Source organism: Kwoniella shandongensis, chromosome 1 (genome assembly GCF_008629635.2).
Source record: "Kwoniella shandongensis chromosome 1, complete sequence".
NCBI lineage: Eukaryota > Fungi > Basidiomycota > Tremellomycetes > Tremellales > Cryptococcaceae > Kwoniella > Kwoniella shandongensis.
The window spans coordinates 1,047,463-1,065,363 of NC_089287.1; the positions used below are offsets into that span (position 1 = coordinate 1,047,463).

The following is a 17,901-nucleotide window of genomic DNA, read 5'->3' on the forward strand; positions in this document are numbered from 1 at the left end:
ACGCAATGATGTCATGAATGGTCCTTATCAGTCGCGCCCATCGATAACTTCTTTCTCTTCTGAAACTCATCAATACCCAGCAATGTTGCAGAACGCTTCTGAGATCCTGTCCACGACATGGTCTGCCGTCGAGGCTGCGGTATCTGTAATCCTCGTACTTGCATACGGTTACTACTCCCGGAAGATCAATCTCTTGTCAGAAGCTGGTGAAGAGGTGAGCATCACATGGGAGCCTGCGCTTACACGCAGAATGTGTCCCACCTATGTGTTACCATCTTCCTGCCAGCATTGCTCTTCTCCGAGATCGGTCCTCTCGCTTCGTGGTCAAACCTCAAAGACTGTAAGTCGCCTTTACTGAACCAAGCTAATAACAGACTGGATTATCATTGTTTACTCGCTACTATTCCAACTCATCTCATGGGTGGCAGGAGTCGCTGCTGTGGTCCTGTTCAAGATGCCACAATGGGTAGTGTGAGTGACCCCTACTGAACATGCGCTGATCCAAAGACCGTGCATGGTGTTCAACAATGTACGTGGCAATCACACGAACGAGACTGATCTTAGGCGACTTCTTTACCCCTCCTTCTGCTCACATCGTTGGGCAAGAATGGCACCCTAGCTCCTCTCGTTGGAAAGGACGATCTGGACCAAGTCCTTAGTCGCGGCAAAGTGTATCTCCTCATCAATGCGCTAGTGTGCAATCTGACTCGCTTTACCTTTGGGCCGAGTAAGTGCTTCATTCCGTGCACGCTGACCAAGAGGCATGATGAAAGGGCATCCTCTGGACATCTCGCACCCGTGGTCGTATTCCGAGTCTCCACACGCGATGAAGAAAGCTCTCACTACGCCAACGTATCCCGAGTCGGACCCTCCTCAGGAATCGGATCCTCTTCTTGGTCAAGTGAAGGAAGGAGGCAGAAGGGGTTGGAAAGTCCTCCAGATCGTCAAGAAGCGCTTGGCAGCGTTCATGAACCCGCCCATGTATGGAGGCTTGGCCGCTGTCGTGGCTGGATTGATACCTTTCCTACACCGCTGGTTGTTCTCAAAGAAAGGTTTCCTAAATCCGTAGGTCTCCTCATACGGTACTTTGCTGACTTCTGAAGATTCGCCGAGAGTATGTCCAACATCGGAAGTCTATACACTGTCCTACAGATGTTCGTCCTTGGCGCCCACCTCCGATCAAAGAAGGGCTCGCGACCACCTACGATCCCTTTGATCTATCTCTTCGTCTTCCGCTTCGTGATCATGGCGGTGATCTCCATCAGCGTTGTGTACGGCGTTCGAAAAGTAGCGGGATCACGTATCCTGGATGACCCAGTATTGGTGAGTTGCGTGTACTGGGCGTCGCTGATTGCCAGGACTTTGTCATGATGATCGCGCCTGTCGGGCCTCCTGCTTTGACCCTAGCAGCGGTGAGTGCAACTTTGCGACCCCACGCTCATGTCAGATTGTCGAAATGTCGGATGCCGACGAGAGCACAGAGACGGCTGTCGCAAAAACTATCGTTTTGTCTTATGTCCTCACTCCCCTTATCAGCGTTAGCGTTACGGCAGCCCTGGCTGTCATTCAGGCGATGAACTAGATGTGGTGCTTGTGGTCACGATGTGCCATAAGATAATCGACGTTACACACAAGCAGCCCGTCTGATTCCGAGGTATTGTTGCTGGTACACAAATCGAGTAGGATAAAGTACAACACATATGCATTCGTTACCAGCTGGACTTCTGAACCCCCGGGAGGTCGCCGTTGAGAGCTTTGAGACGGAATTGGAACTGGGATGTTAGCGCGATGCGGGAAATCGTAACTCACTCGACAGAGACCGAAATTTGACATGACACCTGTTCTTCGTCAGCACACGAATCGTTTCCCATTGGGACCTCGAGACTCACCTCTCGCTCTTCCAGTCTCCCAGCATCTACTCTTGACCGCTCCCAACCTTCCCTCTCCTCCATTCAATGCATTGAGTCCTAGCTGCGCCTTGTGTCGAACAGTCGCAGGCAGGGTAGTGTTTCGGGCAACGTAGAGGTAAGCCCGCCGTTGGACTTCGAATTGCTCGGCGGACAGTCTCTTTCGGATGTCTCTCAGGACTTGGGCTTTGGCTCCCATGATGTGTAGGTATGTTGTAGACGAGATGAAAGAGAATGTATAACTGATTTTTTAGAAATAACAGCATATCACAGAAGAGCGAAAAGCGGACTACACTACGATCCGCATCCATCGCGCGCCTAAGTCGTATTTTGCCTCGGTCGATGTCCCGCGCGCCTTTCCACACAGAATGATTCCAAGGTGTCTCTTAATATGCATGGTATATGTCACAGTCTTATTATCACGGTCTCATGCTTGAATCTCACCCTATCGCTTGCGCTTCTCCCCTTTCACCTTCTCCACCTTCGCCCTCATCGGTAGAGAGACCGTTTCCCACTCGGCTCTCCCTTCACCTTCCCACTGATTCTTCAGCCACCCTTCGCATTCCTCCTTGGTCCCCTCGGGATGATCGAGCTGCCACACGTTGATAGCTTGTCTGATTGTGTTGAGCAGAGGTGAAGGTTTGATGGATAGTAACGATTGCATCTCCGTTCCCTGAACGTCAGCACAATCACTCTGACCTCGACTCACATTCAGGAGTAACGGCTGATCGATAGCTTGTGGCAGTCCAAGCGCGATGGCCCTATCTTTGAATGCTTGGTACCTGTTCACCACCGCCTCGGCCTGGTCACTCCATTCGCCATTCCAGAATGGCAGGATATCCATGACCACTGCCCATGTCAATGACCTCTCCCATGGTCGAACGCTCGGGTGCTGCAGGCATGTGCCGATGTCTGACCGTTGAGTTGCTTCGGGGTTGATGATCCGAACAGCGTCAAAAAGGTTTGTAACCGATGTTTTGTTTTCCGTAGAAAGCTTTTGGATCAGCTTTGTCTAGCACGCAGACCCACCTTCAGCCCTTCGCTGATCACCACTGACACAGCTGGTGTGTCCTTGCCCTTCCGCTTCACCTTGATATCTCGGAAAGGCGTCGCAGCCGTTGCCAACCACAATGCGTCATCGCTAATGAACCTCTTCGACACTTCCGAAAGGATCCGCGCAGAAGCGATAGCCTCATGTCGAGGAGGGTCCACTTCACAGTGGAATATAGCTGAGTGAAGAGCTAGCGAGTCGATCAATGCCATCGCTCTCAAAGGATCTGGTCGAAGCATTTTGGTCACTTCAATACCGATTCTCTCCTTGGAGACCTTCGTAGTGATACCGAGCTGTTCGTCAGCCCGATAGGTCACTCAAAGCCCACCTTCACATCATCCTCTTTGATAGCCTGGACGACCTCATCCGTGATGCTGAGACCAAAGCGACTGGCGAATCTAACACAACGGATGATGCGAAGCGGATCGTCCTGAAAAGTCTGCCGAGGGGGCAAAGGTGTACAGGCGATCCCATTTTCAAGATCTGATAGCCCTCTCTGCGTGTAGTCTTCGACCTCTTTCGTATGAACGTTGTAGAACAACGCGTTGATCGTAAGATCCCGTCGAGAAGCATCCTCGAGCGGTGTCCCCGGTCGCTAAGAGTCAGCTCGCATTCGCAGATTCACTGCTCACCACCTGGGGGATCCTGCTATCCGCATACGTCTCGCTTCTCAGCCCCACAAAGTCACACTCCAGACCCATGATCCTCGTTGTTCCTGTCTCGAGATGTTTGCTTTGCTCCGGGTTGGCTGCGACTTTGCCTACTGAACCGGTTGCGACGTCTTTGGTCTTGAGGTACTCGACGAAATCAACTGCAAATGTGTGACCTGAAGGTATCGAGAGGGCTATGTCAAGGTCATGGGATGGGAGCGACAGCAGCTGTGAGTGTCAGCAATGTTCAACATCTGCTCGCTTACCTTGTCTCTAACCCAACCACCAGCAATACGACATTCCACTGGAGGTTCAAGCCGTCTCGCAAAGTCATCGAGCAAGGTAACAAAAGTGGACTCCACATTGGTCAGTGAGATTGAGGGTGACATTCGCCTTGTAGTGGTGCTGAGAAGTCGAGCGAACAGTCTCATGAAAAAGTGCAACGGGTGAAATATGTAGAAGAATGAAACTACAAGGTGGACAGACTAGCTTGCAACTCTGGCTTGTATTACCTCCACTTTCCACTCCACGCTAATCCACCACGGTGCTGTTCTCAGTGCATGCATGCACTTTTCAACCAAAGTCACGACGATGAGACTATGAAAGTGCCTAGATGGGGCTGCAGACTCGCTGTGATCCGACCACAGGAGAAGTATACAAGCAGAGGCTCAGAGATTGTTATGAAGGCAATTGACCTTCGACTACAGTCTTCCAATGGTTGTATCCGCTTTACCTGCTGGTTGTTGTTAGCCGTTGGCCCCAGCAATATGACCCGACGCTATACGTATGGCCACCTACCCTACCTAGAGCTGATGTGAATATCGGGTGCACTGATCTGGTACTGTACTGAACAACTTGATGCACTTGAGTAGAGGGGTAGCAAGTCTGCCTGCTTCACCAAGAGGTTCGCACGTCGCCTCACAGCCCAGAGGCTGTCCTCGACAGGTGCAGACTATCCAAGATAATGACTGCAATGCAGGCATGCAGTGTCCAAGCTATGCTCAGCTGTAAGGGAAGCAATAAAATGTCATCTGTTTCTGATGCAGAACTTTGATATATGCATGAGTTCCCCCTTTCGCTCCCCCCCCCCCCCAAAGAATAGCTTTAAAAAGAGGGTTGAGCCGCCGTAATCCGTCTTGACTTGTCCTGCCAGACCTGAATCGTCATCTTCGTTGACCTTCACAGTTACATCTCCTCGCAACAATCCTACTTTGGCAACCCATTTATCCCAGCATTTACGTCTCATCACGGTCACTGCAGCTTTACTCTTCAATCCACATAAGCTTTCTACAATCCACGCATTGCCTTGTGTCGACTTAGCGCCTCAGTCAACTCGCTCGAAGCCTAGTACCGACCACCGCTATCTCGGCGCCCATCACACGGCTAGTTGATGATTACGCATTTATACCTCCTTTCCTCTATCATCACATAGCATAGAGCTGAGTGTTGTCTTCGCACGCGAGAGGTGATGAAGAGGCCGACTGGTGAGTCAGATCGCATGCATCCCGCGCTGACCAACCCAGCGACCTAACCATGTCCTCGAGTCGTCAACAACCCAGTCTTCCCTCCGGTCAGCCCTCCGCCTCTTCTAGTACCGTCCAATCCCCACAATTCCTCCAACCTATACTTCCAGACTCGTCCTCGTCGTTACTCCGAAGGACCGCTTCGCACTCCTCACAACCCCTCGTCCGTGTACCGTCTCCTCGCGCACCAGTTCGCACCAGCTCAAAGGGAAGCTTCACGCCTAAACTCCTGTCCCGGCGCAATTCGACAAAGGATCAGGAGAAAGCAAGCGGGAGCATACGGCGACATGGCTCCATCAAGAGCAACGATAAGAGTACACTCGACCTCTCACAAGGCGGTGACGAGGGGTGGAGAAGCCCAATGTCGGAAAGCGGGAGCGCCGAAGTGTGAGTCTCTTCGGTAGAGATAACGCTGACAATCAGTGTGGAAACGCAAGCGGTGCGCGTCCAGCGAGATCAAGAGTCTGGGAAGTGGATGATCAACCAGTATAGGGTGAGTTTCCCATTGTACGGGTCTCGCTTACGACCAGGTTCTACGTGAAATCGGACATGGAACACATGGTCGCGTGCGACTAGGGGAGGATTTGAGCGCAGATATTCCCATAGGAGATGATGAGGGGGACGTTGGCCTCGGCATCTCAGCAGGATCGCCATTCTATGTGAGTCGACAGGAAGGGACTAGAACTGACATTCAGGCCATCAAAATCGTTGACCGCAATCCGAAGAAGAAACGTTTAACTGGGCTCAGTCGACAGAAGGGCAAGGCTGGCAGAGACGGGGCCAAGATGCTGAATGAGGCTGAGTAAGTCAGTCTGTCCGAGCCCCGCTGACATTCAGAATCCGAAAAGAGATTGCCATCTTCAAAAAGGTGAACCACCCCAACGTCGTACGCATGAAAGAAATCATCGACGATCCGGAATCAAGCAAACTATACATGGTCTTGGAGTGGTGTGAGAACGGCGAGATTCGGTGGAAGGAGGACGAGGGTGGCCCTGCCTTGACCATTGGGGAGACACGTAGGATCTTTCGAGATACACTGCTGGGCTTGGAATATTGTGAGTGACTTGACCCTCGCACCGCTGACAAACAGTACATCATCAAGGGATCATCCACCGCGACATCAAGCCCAGTAACTTACTGCGAGCGGCCGACGGCACGGTCAAGATCTCCGACTTCGGCTGCTCTCATTTCTCTGAAGCTTTGCGAGCAGCGTCCGCTCAACCAGGACCGGATGGAGACGCCTACGTCGACGACATCGAGTTGGCAAAGACGGCCGGCTCGCCAGCGTTCTTCGCTCCTGAAATGTGCTATTCTGGGTTAGATACCGACATAACACCTCGAAGCTCGAGCTCACCACATCGGACGCCTGTACAAGAGATTCCTGGATTCACTCTCCGCCCTCCATCAGTCGTCGACCGACACACCGAAACGCGTTCTAGTCAATCAGATCCGACAGTCGGCCCGGCCAGTGCTACCATTCCCCTTAGACCCACTATCAGTAACGATTCTGCGTTCTCTCGTCGGCCGGCTTCCGCTAGATCCCACTCCTCTGCGACTATCCAGCGCCGTGAACGACTGGCGATAACTAATGCCATTGACGTTTGGGCTCTAGGAGTAACGCTATACTGCCTCCTCTTCGGCAAGACGCCATTTGATGCCCCCAACGAGTACCTTCTGATGCAAGTTATCCCCGTGCAAGATTACATTGTTCCACCCGTCATGGGAAAGGAGCGAATGGCGACAGGGACAGGAGGAGCTGCCGCTCTAGACGAGGCGAAGGAGTGTCTGGATCTGCTGAGTCGTCTACTGGAGAAAGACCCAAACAAAAGGATAAAGTTGGAACAAGCAAAAGTGAGTCACTGTCGCTGACAAACGCTGACTGGCAGAAACATCCATTCACCCTCCGTGGCTTATCCGACCCAGCGTCATGGTTGGCAAAAACCGATCCCCACACACAAACCTTTGTCACCGTTTCCAACGACGAAGTGGCTGCGGTCGTCACAAAATCAACAGGATTCAGGGACCGTTTCCGAAAGGGGATCAAATCGATCTCGCACAAACTCCACATCCTTAGTGGAGCAAGCCGTAGTCGTAGCCAGAGCATCGGCGATACCGACAGCCCTATAGGCAGTGCAGATCCTTCGGTTGCGTCGTCCGCCCTCGGCAGTCAGATCAGCCTTCATGGCACTCCGAGAGGTGCAAGGTTGATGACTCGCATACCGTCTGCGAACCGAGACGTGTCTCCAATGACAAGCCCTCTCCCGCCACCACCGGGAATCACCCGCCGATTTTCTCTCCTAGGCGCAAAGCTTGCTGATTCTCATCCATCACCGCAACCAGTCGCTTCGGCATCGTCTTCGATATCCAGTCGCACGTCTCCCGAATCTGGTGGCGACCCTGCTACTCGCACGCCAGCTGCCCCATCTGCCAGTCGGGGATTTACTGTTCAGCGACAAACCTCAGCGTATCCCACCCACCCTTCAGCTCGACCCTCGATGGTACCCATGATTGACGATCCTCCCCGCTCGCCTCGACCCGTTGCCTCGTCCAGCTCCCTGGACAAATTCAAGAGCGCTGCCGAACTTTCCCCAAATAGCAGTCTACATCGCGTCGCGTCAAGTGAGGTCGATGTCAACCGACAACGATCACACAGTAACGCATCCAGTATCAGCAGTAAACTTGCTCGACTACTGCGGACAGGTAGTCAACGATCACGCACGCGTGGCTTCCAAGACAAGGAGCAGCTGGCTGGGTTCCAATCAGATTCAGAGGATGTGCCCGGACCTCCTTCGGCTGGTTCAATGTCTCCAGCCGACGCACTTGGACGTATGAGCATTGACGAAGGCCTCCCTCGATCTTCTCGACCCAGCATGGACACAACGGAATCTGGCTCTTCGCACCCCGGCTTCGGGCCCAGTCCTGATCGACCTGGTGGCCTTGGATGGGAGTCTCGGTTGCGTGGAGGACCGTTGAGACGAGGGTCCAACCTCAGCGAAGAGTTCACCCGCAATGTGGACGAGGAAATTGACTGGGCTGGTTCCATATCAGACGAGGACGACTACGACGACACTATGCCATCCACCTTGCCTCCATCTGCTCCTAATCTTACACCCGGATGGCGTCGCGCTCGTGGTGACGGTCTCGCATTGGATATACAACCCTCGCCAATCGCACAGCCCGTATCAGCGGCTCCTAAACTCGACCCAATACCCGATGGATCGCCTTCAGCTTCGTCCAATCTACCGATACCTCAGCCCAATCGCGCATCTCCTTTCGGCGAAACTGTACCCAGATCCTCCTCTCGTGCGAGTTCTCGTCTGTCCAGCTCACCGTTTCGTACCAATGTTCCTGGTGATCGAGCGAGAAGTCCGTTGGGCGTCTTGGATGATCCACATACCAGCCCCATGCGATTGAACTCGGGCCGCCGACCAAGTGTGTCCATCTTGTTGGACGATGACGAAGACGAGGGCCTTGCCATCTCGGTAGGAAGCAGACGAGGCAGGAAAGGTTCCATGCTTGGGAAGAAGCCGGCTGAGGAATAGAGAGATACATAGACAATAGAGTTTTGCATTACATACGCAGTACATACCAATTATGAACGGTTTATGTAGGTGTATGACCAGACCTACAAACGAATACGGAATTACGGGAGATATAGAAAGATATAAAAAGCTACGGCTATGAAGGCACTACCAGAGGCTACGGATATATACCACTACAGAACTATCAACGATATGGACGTATATACGTGGCACGACGGATATTCGTTAGAGGTTAGACTGACACGTTAGTAACCCTTACAGGAAAGAGGAAGCCAATTGAGGAAGGAATCTAGATGGATCGTCAGTAGCGGTCAATGGATGGGTAAATATCAGTTAACTCACGTAGCAGCACCAACCCCGAGACCGAAGATGAGGGCACCCCAAGCAACCTTCTTGGCAGCCTCACCTACGGGACTCTGCACAACTCTTTTGTTCTTGCGGACAATTCTGTTCTTACCAACACCACCCGAGATAAGGACCGCCTCGTCACCACCCTTGGCTCTCTTAGTACCACGGGTATCCTCTCCCACGTCCACTCCTTGATCTTCTAATTCTTCTCCGGCTGCAGCTCGCAAACGCAGTTCTCGCTTGAGGTCCATCACTAACTGCTTGGCCGACTGGATCTCCGCCTCCATATCCACGGGAGCGCCGGCCGGTGCAGTGACGGTAGTAGTCGCCTCGAGAGTGAGATGACGGGCGTCATCCTCAACATCTTGAACAGTGGTGCTCCTTGAGGCACCGGCTTGAGGTGACGGCTCCCTTCGTTGACGCTTAGGAGCAGGCGACGCAGTCTCCGCGGCAGTCATCGAAGGAACAGCGGGCTTGACAGGCGAGCTACCTCCGGTCTTAGTGCGGGCGATCTCCTCAGAGGCGATTTGAGATCGTTGAGACTTGCGGTATGCGACGTTGGGGTCGGGAACAGCACGCGCAAGTGACTGATGCGACGGCGTAAGCTAGTTTTGACTATAGGAAGCGCCAAACTCACGGCAATGAGGTGCGCGAGGCCGTAAGCAGGGGCTAGATGGATGGCGAGGTGTCTGCTGACCCTATGATGTTGTTAGTCATGGTTCTCTCTCGAAGACTCACCATTGACCAGCGAGTCGGACGACGTCGCTGCCTCGGCCTCCGTTAGTGTTGCGAGTGTCAAAGGATGATCGGACCTGCAGAGACCGATTAGTGGCAGGCGTTGACGTGATCTATCAACCCACCCAGTCCATCTCGCGCTTCTCCTCTTCCTCTGACGCCCCTGGGAAAGCACACTTGTACATGGTGGTGAGGGAGATTGCATTGGTGTCGTATCTTCGGAGAATGAAAGCGTGGGCAGAGGAACCGGGCTGCAGAAGGGTCAGCAGACTGTTCGTCGGCGGTGTACTCACGGTGGGAACCTTGATTCTCCCGATGACAATCTCCTTGCCTTCCCTCACGATGGTCTGAAATTTGACAATGTTGACATCTTCGGGGACTGCGAGGAGTATGAGCTATTTGATGGAAACTTGGGGATGAACAGGTAACTCTTACGATTCCTCAGCAGGGCATTCCTCTTGTCCTCGGGGAGTCTTGGACGGTTGATGGCGTGAGGGGTGGGAGTGAGATCATATTGAGCTTGGTCTCCTGGGTAAGGAGGAGGTGGGACTGAGGTGCTGTAGACTGAGATGTCGTCCTCGGCTGGGTTGAGTGAAGGCATGATCGACAAGGTGTGATGTGGTATGATTGATCAGTGAGTGAAATGGAATCAAGGATGATGATGATGATGGTGGTGATGGTCACCAACCAACTTACCAACTACGCGTGTTTATGTGATTATAAAGTACCACCGTACGGCGATATCGATAATCCCGACTCGTGTGGCACTTGCTCTTCACCTGCCAACACCTCCACTCTCTGTTCAGATTATTTGATTATTTTCATCGCAACCTGTTGATTTTTGACATTTGCCATAAACTAACTATTGTTTGGTTATCACCTTCGAAGCATACACATCACATCGACACATAACATCACTCACAATGCCTAAATCAAGACGTTCCAAGCTCACAACCTTGTCCAAGACTCCCGTCAGATCGACAAAGGCATCCAAGCAAGCTCTCGTCAACGAGATTCGAGCTACCGTTGACAAATATGATCACTGTTGGATCTTCAGCGTGGGTGACATGAGAAATGAGGGTTTGAAGGAGATTCGAGCACAATGGAGAGGTACAGGGAGATTCTTCTTTGGAAAGGGAAAGGTCATGGCCAAAGCTCTTGGTTTGACACCAGAGACAGAGTACCAGGAGGGCCTCGCCAACGTTGCCAAGGTCAGTAGATATACACTATGACAAGGTCTCAAGCCTGGCTTTATACTGACTACCGGCTGTAGCGATTACGAGGTCAGCTCGGTCTCTTCTTCACTTCCCACCCCGTTGACGAGACCGTCGAGTGGTTCGAGTCATGGTCCAAAAAGGAGTACGCTAGAATGGGAGCAAGAGCGACCCAAGAGATCACATTGCCAGAAGGTTAGTTTTTCCACCAAGTTGTGACCATACCCTACTAATCGTGCTCCTACTCAGGCCCTATCCTCACACCCTACTCTGAAACTGTTCTCGGTGACCCCTTCCCTCATTCTATGGAGCCTCAACTCCGAGCCCTTGGTCTCAGCACCAGCTTGATCCGAGGTGTCCCCTCTCTCAACAACCCCCATCTCCTCTGTCGACAAGGCGAAAAGCTCAGCAGTGAGAAGTGTCGAATCCTCAAGCTCCTCGGTGTTCAAATGGCCGTGAGTTGGGCATCGTATATGTTATAGTAGCTGTGATCTGACTTTTTATTACAGGAGTTCCGAATAGTTCTTGGCTCTCGATGGACCAAGGATGTTGGATACGTTGCCGGCAAAGAGTTAGATGTTGACTCGGATGCCGAGGAGGCAGCTGCCATGGATCAGGATTGATTGGACTCTTTCACGAACTGCACTACATGTACTACATACATACAATATTGACGACATGGATTCCGGTATACCCCCTGTACAAATAGAAACATCCGATACTAGATATATGTGTGTCTGATCACTCGAAATCCCCTCCTTTCTCTCCTAATAACGCTGCAAGACCACCCAGTGCGGCTACATTGCCGTGTCCAGAGTTGATGGAGCGTGTGAGATGATATTTCAAACCATTGGCCTGCTTGTACACCTTGCCACATCCCTCGATAGGACATGGGAATCTCTTCTCCCCGTCCGCATCATCCGCTGAAGCCTCTTCTCTCGCAGCGCGCTCTGCTTTCTTCTGTGCTTTTCTCAATGCTTTCGCTTGGAGCTGTTCGGCAGTGAGAGGAACGGGCGAGTTGGAAGAGCCGGGCGTCGGTGGAGCGTATGATAGCAGACTAGGTGGTACACATTGTAACGGTTGTGGGACACCCATCTGCGGCCGGTATGCTGCCGCCCACGGATTGGCAGGAGGTGGTGCACCGCCCATCCCTGGCGGTCGGGCAGCATAATACTGTTGCTGCATCTGAGCGAGGGCGGCTGGATTGGTGGTTTGACTTGGCTCGTCCATCTCAATATCCATCATTCCTGGAGGTGTAGGGACATCGCTGTGTTGGTGTTGCTGTTGGACGAGTGAGGTAGGCGTAGGTGGCATTTGTGAAAAAGGGTTACCCATCGGTCGTGGAGGTGCACCGCCGTTCATGGAAGACTGAGCAGCGGTGATGGCTGCCATTCGGACATCCGGTGCAAGATTGGCATGCTCTTCCTCGTAACTAGACAGACACTCTTACTCAGCATGATCCAAGACATCCCCCGACACATCCAGAAACTCACTGCTCCAGCAACTCATGCAAGCCATTCAATCTTCTACCGCAGCAGCTGAAATCGCGGACATATCTCGCCTCTAACTCTCTTTCTCTCCCTTCACGCTCTCGATTCAGACTCGTTCCAAAGGCTCCAACACTTCCTACGAAGCTTCCGGATCCAAGGGATCCCCAATGCGGTGGCGAGATGCTCATGCCCATGTTGTTGCCGCCCATATACGACGTTCCTGCTGCACTTGGACCCCCTGCTCCCATCGCTAGCGCGGAGAAGGAGAGATTCGGTCCATACGAGGAAGGATGAAAGCCAGAATGCGGATTCGAGGATAGAGAGGAATGTGCGCCACCCGGTGGAGACGAGTTCATACTGTTATTTCGTCAGCAATGGGCCATACAGGGCCGTATGCGATCTCGACTCACTCAGCATCTCCGGCTCCGCCCCTTGATCTCATCAACGCGCTCAGACCACTGACCATCCCACCGCTACCGTTACTACCCCCGCTCCCACTTGCACCTTGAAACGGAGCCTGCTCCGAGTCCCATCGAGAAGGTCCACCATACTGTGCTCCTCCAGGACCATTGAAGCTGCTCTGTCGAGGGAAGCTGTTACCCGTGGGTATGTGAGGGTAAGGGTGGTGATTGATCCCCGAAGATGAAGGGATGGATAAGGGCTGCTGAGGTTGTTGTCCTGGAGCAGGCAAGGGTGGTGGAAACGGCATGATTCGGTGAGAAGATCGCTGGTGGCTGATCGATCACCAACCACAAGCGATGTATTGTCGTACAGCTCGACCGAGTAACCTTTGTATGCGATCACTCTCGACCTCGATGTGTATTCGTCGATTAACGATATAGGTGAGGCTAGTGTGCGGGGAATAGTGAGTGACGAACAGGGAGTCAGGCGGGGATGGCGCGGAGGTTTAGGGTATCGATGGCTGATGTTTCGGTAACGATTGACAAGAGTCTGTGCACGGGACGATCTCTTGATATCTACCTCTCAATTCCAGAATGTGTGGTGGGCTAATGTCTGGATGATTATGAGATAAAGATGGGATGGATATAGCGAGATGACGATCAATTGACATATTGATCATCATCAACCCAGATTGACGACTGTGTCAGCGGAACCTGACCGCCTTAATTGCCGAAAGCAGCAACTTTGATTTATCACCTTCCCTTCCCATCATAACAAGTATAACCAGAAGAAGTGTGTAGAGAGCAATATCCCCCTCTGTCAACAGTCAATCACCATCAACCAGACCAATCAAACCCTCCTCATGCCGACCGATCGTAAGGACTTTCATAAAACAAGGGAAGTGGGAATTAGAGAAACAAGGGAAACGAGTAACTAGCAATGAATGGTACATTCAATGGGGGGAACCTCTTAAACAACTCCACATCTAGTACTCGCCATCCTCCTCCTCGGCATCGACAGAGTCGATTCCGACCTCCTCGTAGTCCTTCTCCAAAGCAGCCAGATCTTCTCGGGCCTCGGAGAACTCTCCCTCCTCCATACCCTCACCAACGTACTACGCGGACAGTCAGCGCTGAGATTATTTCACTAACGATCACACTCACCCAGTGGACGAACGCTCGCTTGGAGTAAAGCAAGTCGAACTTGTTGTCAAGACGAGCCCAGGCAGTGGCGATACTGGTGGTGTTGGAAAGCATACAAAGGGATCGGGAGACCTTGGCAAGGTCACCGCCGGGAACAAGAGCGGGAGGCTCGTTACAGATACCGAGCTTGAAACCGGTAGGACACCAGTCGACGAACTGGATGGTCCTCTTGGTTCGGACGTTGGCAACGGCGGCGTTGACGTCCTTGGGGACGACATCTCCTCGGTAAAGCAAACAACAAGCCCTGTTCTGTCAGCGGTGTCCTTGTGTGGCTAGACTTACATGTATTTGCCCTGTCGGGGGTCGCACTTGACCATTTGGTTGTTGGATTCGAAACAAGAGATGGTCATTTCTGAGACCGAGTTGGACTCGTGGAACGCTACCTGTCAGCGCTGACAAATGCGAATTGAACTCACCCTTCTCCGCTGAGATCACAGGAGCATAGGTGGCAAGAGGGAAGTGGATACGAGGGAAACTGCGTGATGTCAGTGAAGTGCCAATCTTTCTGAAATTGAGAACTCACGGAACCAAGTTGGTCTGGAACTCGTTCAAGTCGACGTTGAGCGAACCGTCGAATCGGAGCGAGGCAGTGATGGAAGATACAACCTGAGCGATCAATCGGTTGAGGTTGGTGAAAGAAGGCGAAGTGATGCCCAAGTTTCGTCGACAGATGTCGTAGATGCTACAAAGTCAGCAATGAACTGGCCATCATGCACTCACGCTTCGTTGTCTACCATGAAAGAACAGTCCGAGTGCTCAAGAGTAGTGTGGGTAGTGAGAACCGAGTTGTAAGGCTCTACGACCGAGGTAGACATCTTGGGCGCAGGGTAGACGGAGAACTCAAGCTTGGACTTCTTGCCGTAGTCGGTAGAAAGCCTCTCCATGAGGAGAGCACCGAAACCGGAACCTGTACCACCACCGAAGGAGTGGAAGACGAAGAAACCTTGGAGACCGGAACAGTTGTCGGCGAGTCGTCGAACCTGCTCGAGAACGGTGTCGACCAGCTCCTTGCCGATGGTGTAGTGGCCACGAGCGTCTGACTGTAAGCAAAGCTCGCACCCTTTTTCCACTCACAGTTGTTGGCGGCATCCTCCTTGCCGGTGATCATGGTCTCCGGGTGGAAAAGACTTCGGTAGGTACCGGTTCGGACCTCGTCAATCACGTTGGGCTCGAGGTCGACCTGGAAGATTAGCTTTGTCCACAAGGTCGGAAACTCACGTAGAGAGACCTAGGAACGTGCTTGCCAGAGCCGGTCTCGGAGAAGAAGGTGGAGAAACCGTCGTCGCCGGCAGAAGGGGACCCCTCCATGAGCCGACCATCGGGCTGGGAGACGGTTCAGCGTGGTCACAACAGGTGGCGCATCTTGCACTCACACTAAGACCGTGCTCGATGGTGTAAAGCTCCCAACAAGCGTTACCGATCTGGACACCTGTGAATGACAGTCAGGCTCCTTCTCATTGTCATATCCCTCAGCGTGTCCGACATACCGGCTTGACCAACGTGGACCTAGCGGCAAAGGACAATCAGCAGGTTGAACGCAAGGGGAGTGATAGGTTTACTCACACTGATGACCTCACGCATGTTGCTGTTATTCGAAGATGTTAGTTATTGAATGGAAGTGGGTGTACTGTTGGGATGAAGAGGACAAGGAACAAGTATTGATTACGAAGTGGGAAGGAAATGTCGATATGGGGTCATGAGAGATTCAAAAGGATATAACGAAATTCAGCACGGATCCTCTCCTCGAGGAATGGCAGGGTCCCACCTACGTTGAAAGAATTGAAAACTGACGGATGTTGACAGACCTACGTCGAGTAAGAATGGAAGAAGGTTCGGGGTCGAGGGTGGTCGAAGGGGGGAGATGGTAGGCAAGGAGTGTGGGGTATGCAAAGAGAGAGAGAATGATAGTGAATGTGTATTGTATTGATTGTTAGCGATTTGTCTTTGGTGCATGCTGCTGCTGCTGCTGCATACCTGCTCCTGGGTCCTCGCTGTTGACGCGCGGTGTGGTCAATGCGTGGGCGCGTCGCAACGGCATTTCGGAGTTATGGTGGAATGTGGCATATTCTATAGTACCTCATACCTGAATCTGTTTAACAACGTTGTAATAGCCACGACTTCCAGTCCGCCAGCACCCTCTGCCTCTTCTCATCATCCGCTTCATCAGATCCGACCTTGAGCATGACTGAAACAGGGTTAGTAACGGGCAGCATGTACGAAACTCACCATGTTCATAACCGTCGTAAATTTCAATCTCCTTGTCAGGATTAGGGAGACGATCAAACAACCGGAGTGTACCGAGATGCGACGTGGCGCGATCTGCGTTACCATGCACGAGGCGAATGGGCACGTCGATTTCTTCAGCCCGGCGTTCGAGTTCCACCATGCCCTCTAAGAGAGCTAGACCCGTGCCAACACGAAGCCAGGCGTGATAGCAAAGAGCTGGATATCAGCTAGCTTCCTGAGCCTTCATACTCACGATCAGAGAAGAAATCTTCCTCCACTTTGGGATCGTCCGACACATTGCCACGAACAGCCTTGGCCAACGGGAGACTCCCTGCGACGTATACTATCGCTCTGCCGATGTATTCGAGCACGATATTGGGGCGAGAACTCTTTGACGCTGTTGAGGTCAGCGCGCAATCTATATGTCTTTCACGTACCTTCCACCATAGGACAGAGCACGAAAGCACCGGCAACGTGTATACGAGTCTTCTCCCCCTTCCGGGAACGTTCCGCATCTCCATACCCTTTACCCGCCCCCTCTTCAGGCGGCGTGGCATCGGGATCAGCTGCTTGTGAAACGACCACTTCCGGTGAAGATGTTGGAGGGTATTTCAGTATATAGTACAAGCTGATATCATGTTAGTCCTGTCGGCATCGTGTGAGGAGCTTGGCACCTACACAGTCCAGCCCCCCATAGATCTGCCACTAGGTCAGCATCATTCTGGTCATTCAGAAGCTAACTCACGCTCCACTCAGGAACACTTTGCGTTGCTCACGTCCTCGAGCAAGATCGTTTTGCACAACATCGGTGAGAACCACATGGAGAGCAGCAGGAAGAAGCAGGAGGGAAGGAATATACGAGTTCATCCTGTAGGAGTCAGGAAAGCCCGTCGAACTTTCGACTCACCCCGTAGAACGTCCGTACTACCTTTGTCAGCGATGTTCAACTCTGCGTCGACTCACAGATGGAAGGTCGGGAACGATCACTCTGAACCCGCATTTTACAAAGTAGGGGATATGGGGGGCATATCGAAGTCCATAGTCACTCAATCCTGACATGTCAGCGTAGTTACACATGTCCACTCACCATGTATGAGCACCAGATCACGACCTCTGCCTTTGCCACCGCCGTCCCAACCTCCCTTTGGCTCGTCTTTCATCTCCCATGTACTGTAACAAACCCATCGGCCTCCGTGTTTGACGCCTGTTTCCAGCTCCTCCTTGACAAGTTTGACATCTTCTGCATGGATGATTTGGGTACTGTCATATGCCTCTTGCTTTGACTTGAACGAGCCATAGGGGGGAAGGAATACTCGTCGATAGTTGTGTGACACCCCCGGGTCGTTGATCAAGCTGAGGTGTGGAGGGTGAGGAGGAAGTAACCATCTGCCGTACGCTATGGCATGATCAGCTATCCGTCTGTTCTACACTGTGAGTCTCTCTCACTAGGATCCTGTACTGTGTAGAGGCCCGCCGAGACCAAGTGTGGTTCAATTATTTCCCTATGACTGATGTCAGTTGCTTGACGTAAGACACGGCATTGCATGACCTCACCACAGGGGGTTCTGGAGGGGCATGATTGGCAGTTCCTTAGCTTGGGATAGGAAGATA

At 52.4% G+C, this 17,901-nt stretch overlaps 11 protein-coding genes across 11 annotated transcripts; 4 read left to right on the plus strand and 7 right to left on the minus strand.

Annotated features, from left to right (window-relative positions):
- Positions 1 to 82: 82 nt before the first annotated feature.
- CI109_100368 (uncharacterized protein) lies at positions 83 to 1,069 on the plus strand (the record flags this gene model as incomplete). The annotated part of the gene is made up of 3 exons (XM_065966775.1): positions 83 to 214; positions 565 to 727; positions 774 to 1,069. The coding sequence occupies 3 exons, from the start codon at positions 83 to 85 to the stop codon at positions 1,067 to 1,069; spliced, it is 591 nt and encodes a 196-aa protein (XP_065822847.1).
- An 83-nt stretch (positions 1,070 to 1,152) lies between these two features.
- CI109_100369 (uncharacterized protein) lies at positions 1,153 to 1,582 on the plus strand (the record flags this gene model as incomplete). Its single annotated transcript, XM_065966776.1, has 2 exons — positions 1,153 to 1,323; positions 1,448 to 1,582. The coding sequence occupies 2 exons, from the start codon at positions 1,153 to 1,155 to the stop codon at positions 1,580 to 1,582; spliced, it is 306 nt and encodes a 101-aa protein (XP_065822848.1).
- Positions 1,583 to 1,709: 127 nt separating this feature from the next.
- Positions 1,710 to 2,106, minus strand: CI109_100370 (uncharacterized protein; the record flags this gene model as incomplete). Its single annotated transcript, XM_065966777.1, has 3 exons — positions 1,710 to 1,724; positions 1,810 to 1,838; positions 1,890 to 2,106. 3 exons carry the CDS (start codon positions 2,104 to 2,106, stop codon positions 1,710 to 1,712), a joined length of 261 nt encoding a protein of 86 aa, XP_065822849.1.
- A 246-nt stretch (positions 2,107 to 2,352) lies between these two features.
- CI109_100371 (uncharacterized protein) lies at positions 2,353 to 3,659 on the minus strand (the record flags this gene model as incomplete). Its single annotated transcript, XM_065966778.1, has 4 exons — positions 2,353 to 2,799; positions 2,937 to 3,233; positions 3,287 to 3,553; positions 3,639 to 3,659. The coding sequence occupies 4 exons, from the start codon at positions 3,657 to 3,659 to the stop codon at positions 2,353 to 2,355; spliced, it is 1,032 nt and encodes a 343-aa protein (XP_065822850.1).
- A 59-nt stretch (positions 3,660 to 3,718) lies between these two features.
- Positions 3,719 to 3,997, minus strand: CI109_100372 (uncharacterized protein; the record flags this gene model as incomplete). Its single annotated transcript, XM_065966779.1, has 2 exons — positions 3,719 to 3,802; positions 3,875 to 3,997. 2 exons carry the CDS (start codon positions 3,995 to 3,997, stop codon positions 3,719 to 3,721), a joined length of 207 nt encoding a protein of 68 aa, XP_065822851.1.
- A 1,144-nt stretch (positions 3,998 to 5,141) lies between these two features.
- On the plus strand, positions 5,142 to 8,673 carry CI109_100373 (uncharacterized protein; the record flags this gene model as incomplete). The annotated part of the gene is made up of 5 exons (XM_065966780.1): positions 5,142 to 5,516; positions 5,662 to 5,790; positions 5,943 to 6,186; positions 6,234 to 6,982; positions 7,231 to 8,673. 5 exons carry the CDS (start codon positions 5,142 to 5,144, stop codon positions 8,671 to 8,673), a joined length of 2,940 nt encoding a protein of 979 aa, XP_065822852.1.
- Positions 8,674 to 8,928: 255 nt separating this feature from the next.
- Positions 8,929 to 10,357, minus strand: CI109_100374 (uncharacterized protein; the record flags this gene model as incomplete). The annotated part of the gene is made up of 7 exons (XM_065966781.1): positions 8,929 to 8,962; positions 9,016 to 9,608; positions 9,659 to 9,713; positions 9,760 to 9,833; positions 9,882 to 10,007; positions 10,050 to 10,135; positions 10,192 to 10,357. The coding sequence occupies 7 exons, from the start codon at positions 10,355 to 10,357 to the stop codon at positions 8,929 to 8,931; spliced, it is 1,134 nt and encodes a 377-aa protein (XP_065822853.1).
- A 322-nt stretch (positions 10,358 to 10,679) lies between these two features.
- CI109_100375 (uncharacterized protein) lies at positions 10,680 to 11,593 on the plus strand (the record flags this gene model as incomplete). Its single annotated transcript, XM_032002963.1, has 4 exons — positions 10,680 to 10,967; positions 11,030 to 11,165; positions 11,220 to 11,425; positions 11,480 to 11,593. 4 exons carry the CDS (start codon positions 10,680 to 10,682, stop codon positions 11,591 to 11,593), a joined length of 744 nt encoding a protein of 247 aa, XP_031862770.1.
- Positions 11,594 to 11,711: 118 nt separating this feature from the next.
- Positions 11,712 to 13,169, minus strand: CI109_100376 (uncharacterized protein; the record flags this gene model as incomplete). The annotated part of the gene is made up of 3 exons (XM_032002962.1): positions 11,712 to 12,402; positions 12,464 to 12,817; positions 12,871 to 13,169. The coding sequence occupies 3 exons, from the start codon at positions 13,167 to 13,169 to the stop codon at positions 11,712 to 11,714; spliced, it is 1,344 nt and encodes a 447-aa protein (XP_031862769.1).
- A 678-nt stretch (positions 13,170 to 13,847) lies between these two features.
- Positions 13,848 to 15,645, minus strand: CI109_100377 (uncharacterized protein; the record flags this gene model as incomplete). The annotated part of the gene is made up of 9 exons (XM_065966782.1): positions 13,848 to 13,976; positions 14,026 to 14,285; positions 14,481 to 14,539; positions 14,588 to 14,746; positions 14,878 to 15,104; positions 15,283 to 15,387; positions 15,438 to 15,493; positions 15,552 to 15,570; positions 15,628 to 15,645. The coding sequence occupies 9 exons, from the start codon at positions 15,643 to 15,645 to the stop codon at positions 13,848 to 13,850; spliced, it is 1,032 nt and encodes a 343-aa protein (XP_065822854.1).
- Positions 15,646 to 16,157: 512 nt separating this feature from the next.
- CI109_100378 (uncharacterized protein) lies at positions 16,158 to 17,867 on the minus strand (the record flags this gene model as incomplete). The annotated part of the gene is made up of 8 exons (XM_065966783.1): positions 16,158 to 16,249; positions 16,544 to 16,621; positions 16,728 to 16,918; positions 16,969 to 16,989; positions 17,036 to 17,158; positions 17,374 to 17,686; positions 17,737 to 17,792; positions 17,845 to 17,867. The coding sequence occupies 8 exons, from the start codon at positions 17,865 to 17,867 to the stop codon at positions 16,158 to 16,160; spliced, it is 897 nt and encodes a 298-aa protein (XP_065822855.1).
- Positions 17,868 to 17,901: the final 34 nt, after the last annotated feature.